At 34.3% G+C, this 12,700-nt stretch overlaps 1 protein-coding gene across 1 annotated transcript; it reads left to right on the forward strand.

The window, feature by feature from the left end:
* The first annotated feature begins 8,576 nt into the window (after positions 1-8,576).
* On the forward strand, positions 8,577-9,323 carry LOC127741238 (uncharacterized). The gene has a single exon (XM_052253320.1). It carries the CDS (start codon positions 8,577-8,579, stop codon positions 9,321-9,323), a length of 747 nt encoding a protein of 248 aa, XP_052109280.1.
* Positions 9,324-12,700: the final 3,377 nt, after the last annotated feature.

The raw sequence follows: 12,700 nt of genomic DNA on the forward strand, positions 1-12,700 counted from the left end.
CTTTGTTCAGTGTGGGTCATACTCATAGCATCAAAGCTATTTATGATGATTGAGAATCTCTTAAACATTTCATTAATGGTTTCTTCATCCTTCATGAAAAATATTTTATACTCTTTTCACAGCATATCAATCCTTATTTCTTTGACTTGTTTGGTACCTTCATTTGTGATTTGGAGTTTATCCCAAATCTCCTTTGCCGTCTTGCATCTAGATACCTTCCAATACTCCTCGAAGTTGATAGCATGATACATCAAGTTAATGGCTTTTGCATTTAACTCCACCTTCTTCTTGTCATCAATATTCCATTCGTCTTTTTCTTTTGGAATCACTACTCTTTCAACACTTGTCTTGGTAGGAACTTGAGGACCATTTACAATGATCTTCCATATGTTCTAGTTAATGGATTGAACAAAGATCCGCATCTTTTCCTTCCAATAGGCATAGTTCTTTCCATTAAAAAAAAGAAGCATGTTGTTTGATTGACACTCTGTTAGAGTGTAGACCACTACATAGCATCCAAGTTGTTAGTCATTAGACCTTTCCTCCAAGTTGTAAAGTTTGATTCTTGAGACCTAATTTTTTATACCAATTGAAGGTTCTTGATGGCCTACAGAAGGGGGGTTGAATCTATGACTTTTTTTTTAAACTTAATTAATTGTGCCCAACACCAGAAATTGAAACTTAACTTCTGTTTTGTCTACGAAATGAATTATGCAGGAGATAATTTTATTTTATCTCATAAATCGTGTAAAATATAATCAGAACATAGAGAAAGAAGATGACACAGTCATGTATCCTGGTTTAGTTGTTTCGTGCAATACAACCTACATCTAGTCTCCACCACAACAGTGATAAAAGTTTCACTATCATATCAAATATTACATACACCAATTTTCTAGGATTCAGCCGAATCCTATCTGAGATAAATCAAGCTTCAACCTAAACTTGATTTGGCCAGACAACTTCCTAGACTCTCAACACACTAAGTGATTACCCAACTTAATAAGGGATACAACTTAGACATCAGAAACAAAACAGAAATACAATCAAAGGGATCTGAAATAAAGGTATCTCTCGCATTCTTTTCTCTTAATGGCTTTTTTTTAAATGCCTCTCTTTTATGCCATTTACTACTTAATATAAATAAAGAAAGATACAACATTAAAATAGAATACTCAATGATAAACCATGAAGGAGATGATGTTTAATAGCGTTGACGCTATAAGATGAACCAGATTTAGCATTTTCTGATGAAACTCTCTATCTTGGCAAAATAATTTTTTAATGTAAAAACAATATCCAAAATGTTGAACTCTTATAGGGAAGCTCTTAATAAAACTCAAATTCTGGTTCTCTCTCCTTGAACAGAAATAAAGATTATTTTTCTATTTATATGAGCTTTGTTTTCTCAGCTAAAGTTTGCTTCACAAGTCAACTCCTTAAATCTTGAACCAACTGAAATCTTACCTTTTTTTTCTTTAATCAGCCCCAAAAATCAAGAATTTGAATTCATAAATAAGTAATGTTATGAAGGATGAGTACCGGTAGTTTTATAAATCTTAGATTCTTCAATGAATTTGCCACATTCAAGTCCTTAATCTTATGTTTTAGCTCGAAGAAATTATTTTAATCATTGATTCACAGCAGAAAAAAATAGCCACCACTTTTTTCTTATCATTCGAAATGATGGTGAAAAGGAAAAAAAATAACAAATAATTGACTTACATGTTAATAAAAAAATTACTTTTTTTTTTAATTGTGCTTAACTTATTTTTTTGATCTTGATTTGACATAGCTTCCTTGATTAGCTTTTTCTTTTTTCCTCTTTGGTATTAAAATGAAAAAATAAAACTCCTTTTCTTCTGTGTATTACTTGAAGACACCAAAGTTCCACCATCATCTATTTGCTTCTTCTCTTCCTGAAGACAATAGACTGGACTAGTGGTTTAGTTCATTGTGCTGTGATTTTGGTTTGGGCTGCATACTGATATTTTTTACTTGAGCCTACATCACTAAATAACACATCAAAAACACACTTGAATTATCAACTCAAATAATACTATATTTATCATCATCAAAATATTTTTATTTGTTTGTTAAACTCAACGATCATTTAACTTAAGTACTAATTAGCATCTCATTCGAAAGTTTCTCTTGAAAGTACCTATGCCAAGTGTCAACCAAACCTTGTTGGTCAACTCTAAACCACCCTTAGCCTGCGTGGATTCCTTAGCCACAAGAGACCCAGCCTAACACTAAAGAGTAAACAATTACAGCCATATAAACAGTAATATATTTTTATAACGTGCTAGTTAATATTAACTCTCTAATATTTCTCATCGAAATTTTGTAACTTAGAATGAAACGCGTGTGTAACTTTGTGTTACTAATTATACTTAATAATCTTCATATTATCATTATTTCATATTTCTTAATATAATAAATCATAGAAACTACTAAATAAAATTAAAGTGTGATAACGCACTTATCACAATAGCTTGCGCAGATGTCAACATTCATATCTTCATATATCCATGGGAGGTTTGAATTTTCAGTCACTTGAAAACGAGTGACGAAACCATTTATAAATCACATAATAATAAAATCAAGAGAAAAAGAAATACAAATTTAAAACAATAAATAAATATATAAGAAGAAGAATATGTCATGGGATATACCAAAAGACCAAGATTTTGTTGCCATTTTTCTATAGGCTAAACAAGGCATCTCTACCCTAGCCTCCACAGGATTAGAACCTTTTTCCAGTGTTCCTCGGTCAGTGGCGGATCCAAAAATTTTATAAGAAGGGGACAAATTAAATATAAAATAAATTAAAATATAACATAATAAAAAATCAACAAAATATAAATTATAGTATATAGGTCAAAATTAATAATTATATTATATAAGAATTAACATTCAACTATACATACTTTAAGATTTTGATATTTTTAAATTTGGTATGTGATATTTCATATAACTAAAATTATCAATTTATTATCTAAAAGTAAATTTTAAAACATTCTCTTTTTTAACCTATACAATCATGTAATCTGTTAAAAATTCGTCTTTCATCTTGTTTTAAAATATTATTTTAATAATTTTTATTGTTTAAAAAATTTATTCAATTATTCCTGTTGTCATAGAAAGAGTCAAAATAATTTCAATTATTCCTGTTGTCATAGAAAAAGTCAAAATAATTTTTTTATAATTATTACTTTTTACATTAATCCAAAATTATTTTTTCAATAACTTTTTAATTATTTATATATTTATACGCTTTTATTATTTTTTAAACCTATTTATTAATTACTACAAATATATTATACGAGAAACTCTCCTTTCTTCTTGTTTCTTATGGATACCAGCAGACGGTTTATGATTATAGTTTATTCTTCAAAATTACGGGCATTGACATTTGTATAATACTGGTTTACATTGATGATATTATGATTACTGGAAGTTCTTCTTATGAGATAACAATAATAAAGAGACTTTTGGACTTTAATTTTAAAATTAAAGACCTTGGTACATTGAAGTATTTTTTAGGTATTGAGGTAGCTCATTCTTCTCGGGGGATCTCTCTATCACAGAACAAATACTTCTTGGATCTTTTGAATGATTCTAGGCTTCTGAGTGCAAAACCCACAGCTATTCATATGGATGATACCACTAGACTTCATGAAGATGATAGTCCTCCTTTGTTTGATCCATTTATTTATCGGGGTCTTGTGGGACGGTTGATTTACCTAACCATAACTCGTCTGAATATCACCTACGCCACCCAATAGCTTAGCCAATTCATGGCCACTCCTACTCATGTTCACTATGCAGCAGCTCATCGAGTACTTTGATATCTGAAAAATAATCTGGGCAGAGGTCTTTTCTTTCCTAGATCTTTTAGTCTTTAGATATCTCGCTTCAGTGATTCTAATTGGGCAAGTTGCCCGGATATTCGTCGTTTATTAACTGGTTATTGCTTCTTTTTGGGAGATTCTTTAAACTCTTGGAGGACTAAGAAGCAAACTACTATTGCTAGATCTTCAACGGAGGCTAGGTACTGAGTCTTAGCTAATACTACATGCGAGCTTTTATGGATCTTGATTTGTTACGGTTTCTTCGTGTGTCTTGTGATCGTCCACCTGTTCTGTTTTGTGATAATTAAAGCGCCTTACACATTGCTGCCAATCATATGTTCCATGAGAGGACTAAGCACTTGGAGGTGGATTGTCATCTCGTTCGCCAAAAGGCTCAAGCTGGCGTAATGAAGTTACTTCCTGTCCCATCTTCGCGACAATTGGTGGATATATTTACCAAGCCTCTCCAACACATTCCTTTCATGCCAATTTATCCAAGCTTGGGGATTCTTTTATTCACATGTTTATTTCTCCCTTCTTTTATTCTTCTAGAATGTGCGAGTCAGCTTGTATTTTTCATTCTGTTAGCATCCTATTAGAATATTCCACAAATTAAAAAGATTTACTAGATATGATTGTAGATATGATGAGTTTGTGGAAGTTGTATAATTACAGTAGCATACAGCAGAATAAATCAAGAGAAAAATATTACATAAATTTTACCTTTTTCTTCTCTTTATTGCCCAAAATTTAGTCCATGTTAAGAATAAGACTAGATACGCTAACACGTGATGGTATTTAGGTATGTCCAAGTATGTCCATAGAAGAATTTTTTATTTTTTATTAAGACACGGTTGGACACGGCAGGCATGCGTGCCAGACGAGTGTCGATGAGTGTCGTATCCAAAATGTATCCAACACACAGACACGGCAACTCAGTAAAGTGTTCGTACTTCATAGCTTATAGGTAATATCAATATCAAACAAATTATAGGCGCAGCTTAAAGATAAGAGGTGATCCGATTATGAGTTTATTAACACAAATGCGGTTTTGTTTTGGCCGAATGGGAAATTGAAAAAGGTTGGACTTTTCAACTTAAAATAGAATCTGAAACAAACAATATAATAAACTTATTTTTAGGATGTTGAGCGCTTGATTTTTTTTATATAAATCAAATAAATATTTTATTTATTTTAATACATAATTTATAGAGTATTTACAAATTTAAATATACATGTCACATATCGGATACACTAGATATAAGAAAGATATATACATATCTGTATATCACGTATTCAGTGCACTCAAAATATGACACGAGTTTAAAAATTAATATCTCAGACGCACTCAAGATCAAACTTTTTGAAAAGCTTGTACATATATCGGTACTGAACATTCGATATAAATTGATATGTTTTTTGAATGTAGTGCATTCGAAATGTGTGTAAAATAAAATCGAATACTCTGCATCCTAAATAGTTACGTCCAAAATAATTCACTTATATAAAGAGTCTTAAGCACCATAACTCATCACAATCCATCCATACACTACATTCTTTTCTCCCTATATTCATAGATATATATGACTAATAGTGAGTTTTTCTTTATGATTGTTTATCTAAATGAAGTTATAAGAAATGGTGAGGATGGAATAATATTTAAGTGATGTTCTCTTCTGATGCTATGCACTTGTCGTTTAAATTCTATTGATACGCTGACCAATGTCATCTTAATGAAAACAGGTGCAGATGGTTCTAAGGAGGTTAAGAGGGTTGGATACATATTTCTATCAGCGCTGCTGAATGGAGGATTTCAAAATAGGATATTTTAAGTTCAAGTGATGACCATGTGCAGGTAATGTTCAACGTGTATACAAAACTAATGTCGGAACATATGATTAAATGGTATGCTGAGGTTTGTGACATAAGTAGTGGTGGTGGGCCTTCTTCTTGAATCCAACAGGGCTTATCACTAGTGACAAATCCTATTCACTACGTCGATCCGAGTGGCCATGTGGAGGAGAAGGAGAGTGAGTCTGATTCGGAATACATTGTTGAAATAGGGTCATCTTGAGAAAGAAGTAAGGGTGTTTAATTCCTTGTTACTCCGCCATTTGTTATTTTTCAAGTCACAGATGTTTTAAGTCATTATCATACTCTTGAGATGTCATACAATTGGATGACCCTTTTAACTTTGACGAAAAAGAAGACTATAACATAGATGATAGAGGTTGAGTTTAAGGTGAGATACTCTCATGCTTTATATAAACGTCCTCTAGCCATATTTCGAATGCAAAGGATACAAAAATATTGCATGCATATTTCGAATGTACAATTTATAAAATCGTTTATTAAAAATATCTCAAATGTGTCTGATATTTAACTAAATTCTTTACTTATCTTAGATTATGAACATCCGAAATATGAACAAATTTTAATCGAACAAGTAGTGTCTGAGATATGATATGTTAAAAAAAATAATAAACACCCTTTATATTACACATAAATATAAATAAATATTTATTTAATTTATATAAAAAAATACGTTAAATGCTGATGATAAACAATGCATAGTTTCTGGTCTTTGATGGAGATTGAGTGTGTTTACTGTCCACCTCTTAATATATACACAATTAATTTACACTTTTATTGATACAGGGAGAATTATAAAAGAAATAATTTCTACTGTAATGGATAGGATAAAATTATGGGTAAATATCATTTTCAATCTTTGATCTCTTTTCCGTGAGACATATAACACTCTAATCATCCTTAAACTTCAACTAGGTCCCCACCCATCAGTAAAACTGGACAAATCGATCCCTGCAGCCAGTTGGCAACGGATTCCCATCTGACGTGTCAGGTGTCAACTCCAAATGATTATAGGGACTAAAAAACTCCCTCCCTGCAAAAAAAATTCCTTTCTTCCCTTCTCCTCTTCTTCCCTTTTTCTTTCTCCTCCTCGTCTTTCTCTTCGACTAGTCACCATCATTTCCATTACCATCATCATCATCAAACTTCACCTTCATGACTATCACCATCATCATCAAACTTCACCTCCATAACCATCACCGTGGCACCACCATCGCCGAACCAACCTGATACGTGCTTCAAATGTTCGTGATATGAAGAGTTCAAGTGTTATTTAGAAGATATTAATTTACATTTTTAGAATGTTTTAATTTAATTTAATATATTTTGATTTTGTTTATTTAATTACTAGATTTTACTTTATGTTTTCGGGTTTAGGGTTTTTCTATATTTTAACCTAATAAGAGGTTATAAATACCTCATAAACTAGAATAGTCGTAGTATAGAATGATTTAGAGGTTTTCTTTTCTTCTTCCTCTTCCTTTCCTCTTTCTCCTCTTCTTCTCTTTTTCTTCCTCCATCGTGCCATCTCCAAAACCACCATCTTCTCCCTCTGTTTTTCCACCTATAGTCGCCACCACCGTGGTTCTCTCTTCCTCCTCTTCTTCTCCTTCTCGCCCTCACCCAACCTCCCTCAATAGCTCACTCCAAATCCTCTCGGGATCACCAAGATCCGCGGTGCCCTCACCATCCTTTGTGCCGCCTCACCGCCGCAGCTAACAACTCCCTCTTCCCTGACTGGTATGCCATCCAGAGTCCTTTGCCCTACCTCGTCCTCCGCAAGCGCTACAAGAGCCCCCATGTGGTATCTGGTGAGACATTTAAACTCGTCGTCGAGGCCTTTTTGTTGTCCTCAATTCCTATCTTCTGTATATATGAAGTGTATGCTAAATTGTTAATGATATATGAATTACTAGCTTTATGATATTGTCAAGGTTAATGCAAAAAGAGTTTTAAGGCTATGGAGGTAGATAGTAATGATAATGGGTTTGACGAAGAGAAAAAAGAGGAAGGAGAGGAGGAGGAGGAGGAGGAAGAAGAAGAAGAAGAAGAGGAGGGGGTTGTTTTAGTCTCTATAACCATTTGGAGTTGATACTTAACACTTGGCATTGACACATCATACTTCACCTGACACGTCAGATATGCAACCCATTGTTAATCAGTTATAGGGGTCGATTTGTCCAATTTTACTGATGGGTAGGGATCTGGTTGATTTTAAGAATGATTACGGTACGATATGTCTTACTGAAAAAAAAAAGTCAAAATCAAAAAGGTATTTACCCTAAAATTAAATAATATGACTTATTTATCAAATAAAATCAATAATATGATGGAAAACGTTATCCCTTTTTTTTTCTCTTAAGAATGTTTTTGTCAAATACATAAAACGATTTTTTTTTTCACTGAAAAGTTTAAAAAACACTGATAATTCTTAATATAAATTGAGAATGAAATATAAACTCCCAAAATATATATAAAAGTAACAAATTAATAAGTGCGCTACTTGAGTTAAAATGTGAAAACATGAAATAGGAATTTTTTGTTTTCTTCTGGAAGGAAAAAGTTGTGAAAATTCAAAATTGGGCTTCACACCCACACCACGTTCAAAGGTTCCACTGCGTTCTGTTAAATAGTTCCCACGTGGAAAGTGGCAAGTGGCGAAAATAGGCATTAAAACCGTTCCACTAATAAGTTAAAAAAAATAATAAAATAAATAAATTGAGAAAAAGCATAGCCATTGCTGGTCGCTCTTGATGAAGCTCTAACTGTCTCCACTCTCCAGTCTCCACCAATCCTCTTTTCTCTCACAAACACCAAATTCAAAAGCTCCGAACCCGAAACCATCTTATGGATCGGTCTGACCCGAACCGCTTCCGTAACCGTAAACCGGCCTCCTCAACGGAACGCTTCCTTGGCGTCCCATCCAACGCGCCGCCTCTTGAAAACCCTAGCTCCTCCTCCGCCACCGACGAGCTCACCGAGGACGACGTCGTTTTCTTTGGCGACGACAACGCCGACAACAATCACCTCCCTTCCACTGCCTCCTCTTCCAACTCATCCACCCCTAACCACCACCACCTCCACCATAACAACAACCACAAGGGCTTCGGATTCGGCTCCTCTGACACCTTCGGCATCCTTGCCGCTCTGCCGGAAAACGACGCCTCACCTACTGCTCCAAACGGCACGCACTTCTTCCACAAGGCCTCCTCGGTTTCGCTGTCCTCGTCTTCTTCTTCTTCTTCGTCGCGTATGATTCCCGCCATACCGAAGCCTCCGTCAGCGCACCACGACCGGATGCCGCAGTCTTCGGTCATGTACCACCAGTCGGCGCCGGTGAACGTTCCTATTTTGTCTCAGGCGATGATGAGGAGGCACCGCCAGTTTGATGACGACGATGACGACGATGTGGACGATGTGACGGCGGAGGACGACGATGTGATGCTTCCGCCGCACGAGATTGTGGCGAGGAACTCGGCGCAGTCGCCGATGCTGGCGTGCTCGGTCCTGGAAGGGGTGGGGCGGACCCTGAAAGGGAGAGACTTACGGCAGGTTCGGAATGCGGTTTGGCGGCAAACAGGTTTCCTTGATTGAAAAAAATATATTTGAATTTTTAGGGTTAAATTTGAGTAGTTTTATCTTTCTATGTGAACTGAGAAATGGAAACAAAGGCTGAAAGCTGAAAACCCTAGTGGACATGTTCAGAATTTGACATTTGAAGATTGGGCAATAATCTAGTGTGTTGAATCATTGATTGATTTTATGATTTCATTCCCCTCGTGTATTTGTGTATGTCTTGTGCTCTTCGTTAATCAACTAGAATATTTTTCCATAATGTACATAACCTAAATTAGTGCTATTCGAATGAGCCATTGAGCCCCATTGGAAGATGTTATTCGTTTCTGTTGAAACTTCAAATACACCTGGTGATGCTATATTTTTTCTTGCTTAGTATCAAGATACTCTATTACCTTCTGTTCTATTCTAGTTTCTTTGATTAAAAAAAAAAAAAGAATGATTGCTCCTTCAGTATAGGAATTGGCCAAATTAGGTACTAGGTAGGATTAGGCTTTGTATATTTGGCCACCCAAGCTATGAACAGATTGTTTAGGACAAGATTACCTGCTGTTATTCCCCTAATGAACTCTGAATGTTGCTTTGTAGAAGAATAGGACACAGTGCAATATAACATAAAGGGCTTCTATTGTTTGGATATGTAGTTTTATGATGGAAAAGAATTGTTTCAACTTGAAGCTCGATATTTAATTCCTCCCAATCTGGAGTGTACAGGGTAGAAATCCATTTATTCAAACCTTGGAGTGGAATAATAATTCTACTCTTTTGGTTTTCATCTCTTAAATCACATTCCACTCCACTCTACTCTTCACTTTTCCATCAATCCAAACATAATCTAGAGTCTTTGTTTCAGGTGGATTTAAGGATTATCATAACTAGATGGTTCTTAGACCTTTTTTGTTCTTTTTGTGCTGGTTAAGGTGGCTTCGTGTTGAGGAGAGAAACTAACCAGTCATATCTTTACTTATGATCCACTGCACACGTCTTAAGCCATGTGATGGGTTCTTGTCAATCTTGTGTTTCCTGAAGTCCTCTATCCTTCAAACTTGTTTGCCTAGGGCATTTTGAATAGCATACCATTATTTGGGATAACTGTACGCCCAGATACCCAACACAACAATATCTTCTCGCCTCAATTGATTTATTCTTTATTATGTCCGCCCCCCGCCTCTCTTTTCTCTTTCTCTTCTCTCCACTATGGTAATTTGACTAATTAACGTATATGTGTTGAGCTCAATCCCAAGCTGCATTCCTATGGCTCTTCTTACGTCAGCTGAAATGATAACAGCCATTTATCAGAATGCAGCCAATTTTTATGATTATGGATATATGACTTTCTTATGTCAACTTTTGAAGTTTATATAGTATTTTAGTCCTGTCATAATCTTGTAGATTTGTTCTGTGATAACAATATAACATATTACTTGATTGGCAGTCCTTGCTCGTAGCGGACTCTTTCATAAGTGAAGCAACAATTTACATACACAGCTGAAAACAAATCGGTTATTTCAGGGAAGGATTCAAACATTGTTTCATGAATTTATGGATTAGGATGGAATGATTCTTGGTTTTTCATCTTTTTATTTGATTTTTGGCACTTTGTGCTAAGTTGATCAGTTCAGTTTTACACTTTTATCTTTTCACTCCTTAGTGCTTAGCAGGCATATGTTTTTCAAGTTGAATTAATCCTTTGTACGATTTCATTCCATTCTTCATTGCAAGTAATTTTGGGTTTTCAATTTCTTGTTGGGAGCAGAGTGGAGCTTGTCACTTGTTGCTCATAATTTTTTATTTGCATAGGTAAGCTAATCTCACACTTAGCCAGATTATTAGAGTTCAAATTGTAAACAGTCCATTGTTAGGTGAGCATTTCATATTCAATCATGGTCATGTTTCAGACTTTGAGTTTCAGGGTGGAATTTACTACAGTGCTAGATTGCTGGCCAAAACACTTCCTATTTTATTTTTTAGGCTTCACTTCTATAGTTCTATTAATTCAAGGTGGGATGGATTTTTATGGTTCTCAAATGACGTACGTCGAATTACAACAAAGTTATTATTTTGACTCCGCTTATATTAATACAAGGTGCGATGAAATTTATCAGATAAAGTACATCTTTAAGTACTATGTTGGTCAAAGATTTAATTCTTAGTGGTTCAACTTTTCGGAGACTAACAGCCTGTGGTTTGCATTTTTATTTATTATTATTGAGAATGGTTGTGTTAGGATTCAGGAACCAGCTTTTTTTTAACCAATAATCAGTCAACAAAAATAAATAAAGATTAAGAAAGAAAAAGTAGAACTTTAAAAGAAAAAAAAAATATTACAAATGAAATTGAAAATACAAAACCTGATAAACCTGAATGGTCCACATAATATTTTGAAGACTGACCGAGTCATTTACTCGAATAACCATTGCCATTTTTGGCAGTGTATTCATCATTGGTTTTCAACCTCACAATGGCAATTAGTCCTTTTAAATTAAACTCCAAGAACACCCACATGGTCCCGTTGGCGCAGTGATCATTCAATTAGAAGCAGCCAAGAATTAAGAATCCTTTCCTTAACTTGCACAATATGCTGTGTTATATCTTCTTCATTTAACACTGATGCGGTGGAGTAGCTAGCTGGTTTTGTATGGTGATATGTTTGTCAGTGATCAACACTTTATTCTGTTGCACGTGAAAGTTTTCCTTTCTTAAAATCACAACTATATTCTAAGCTGGATAATATGCCAAGAAAGCTTGCCACTTAGCTTTCCATTCTCATTAGGAGAAAACACCAAGCTTATATAAATATATAGATTAATTTAATAAAGTCATGTTTACATTTTTTTTTGTACAAGTCATGTTTACATTTTATTACATAGTAATGAAGGTAACTTGTTTAGAGTCTTTTAATAGCCCAACTCATATTTTCATTTTTGGATTTAGTTTAATATTAATGGGCTCTTACTTTTAAATGTATAAACAGTATTACTCAGAAAAGAAAAATCCACAATGTAGGGGCCTCACACACATATTCAGAGGTTTAGGGTACATCATAAATTCATAATCACGTGAATAATTAGAATGTTACGAATGAGAACATAACTAACTATATAGTTCATATCCAATTGTGAAGAGTTTATCTGGCCTAGTTATAATATTTTGATAAATTATCTCCCGATATCTTTTTTATATTTACGGTTAATTTTACCCGTTTAGAAAATTACCACTTGGTTCTGTTCGTAGTTCTTACTTGGTTCAAGCAACGTTCCCAGGTTGTAAGGGATAAGTTAAAGTATGTAGAATCCAAAAGGGAAAAACAAAAAGGGCCTAAAATTCACTATAAAGATGGGATACGTCTATAGTATTTTCCATTTACTTGTGTTACTCAATTACATATCTAACAA

Source organism: Arachis duranensis, chromosome 8 (assembly GCF_000817695.3).
Source record: "Arachis duranensis cultivar V14167 chromosome 8, aradu.V14167.gnm2.J7QH, whole genome shotgun sequence".
NCBI classification, from domain to species: domain Eukaryota; kingdom Viridiplantae; phylum Streptophyta; class Magnoliopsida; order Fabales; family Fabaceae; genus Arachis; species Arachis duranensis.

What these genes read in the sequence shown, in the direction of transcription:
- LOC127741238 (XM_052253320.1), top strand. Translation starts at nt 8,577, where the DNA reads ATGGATCGGTCTGACCCGAACCGCTTCCGTAACCGTAAACCGGCCTCC.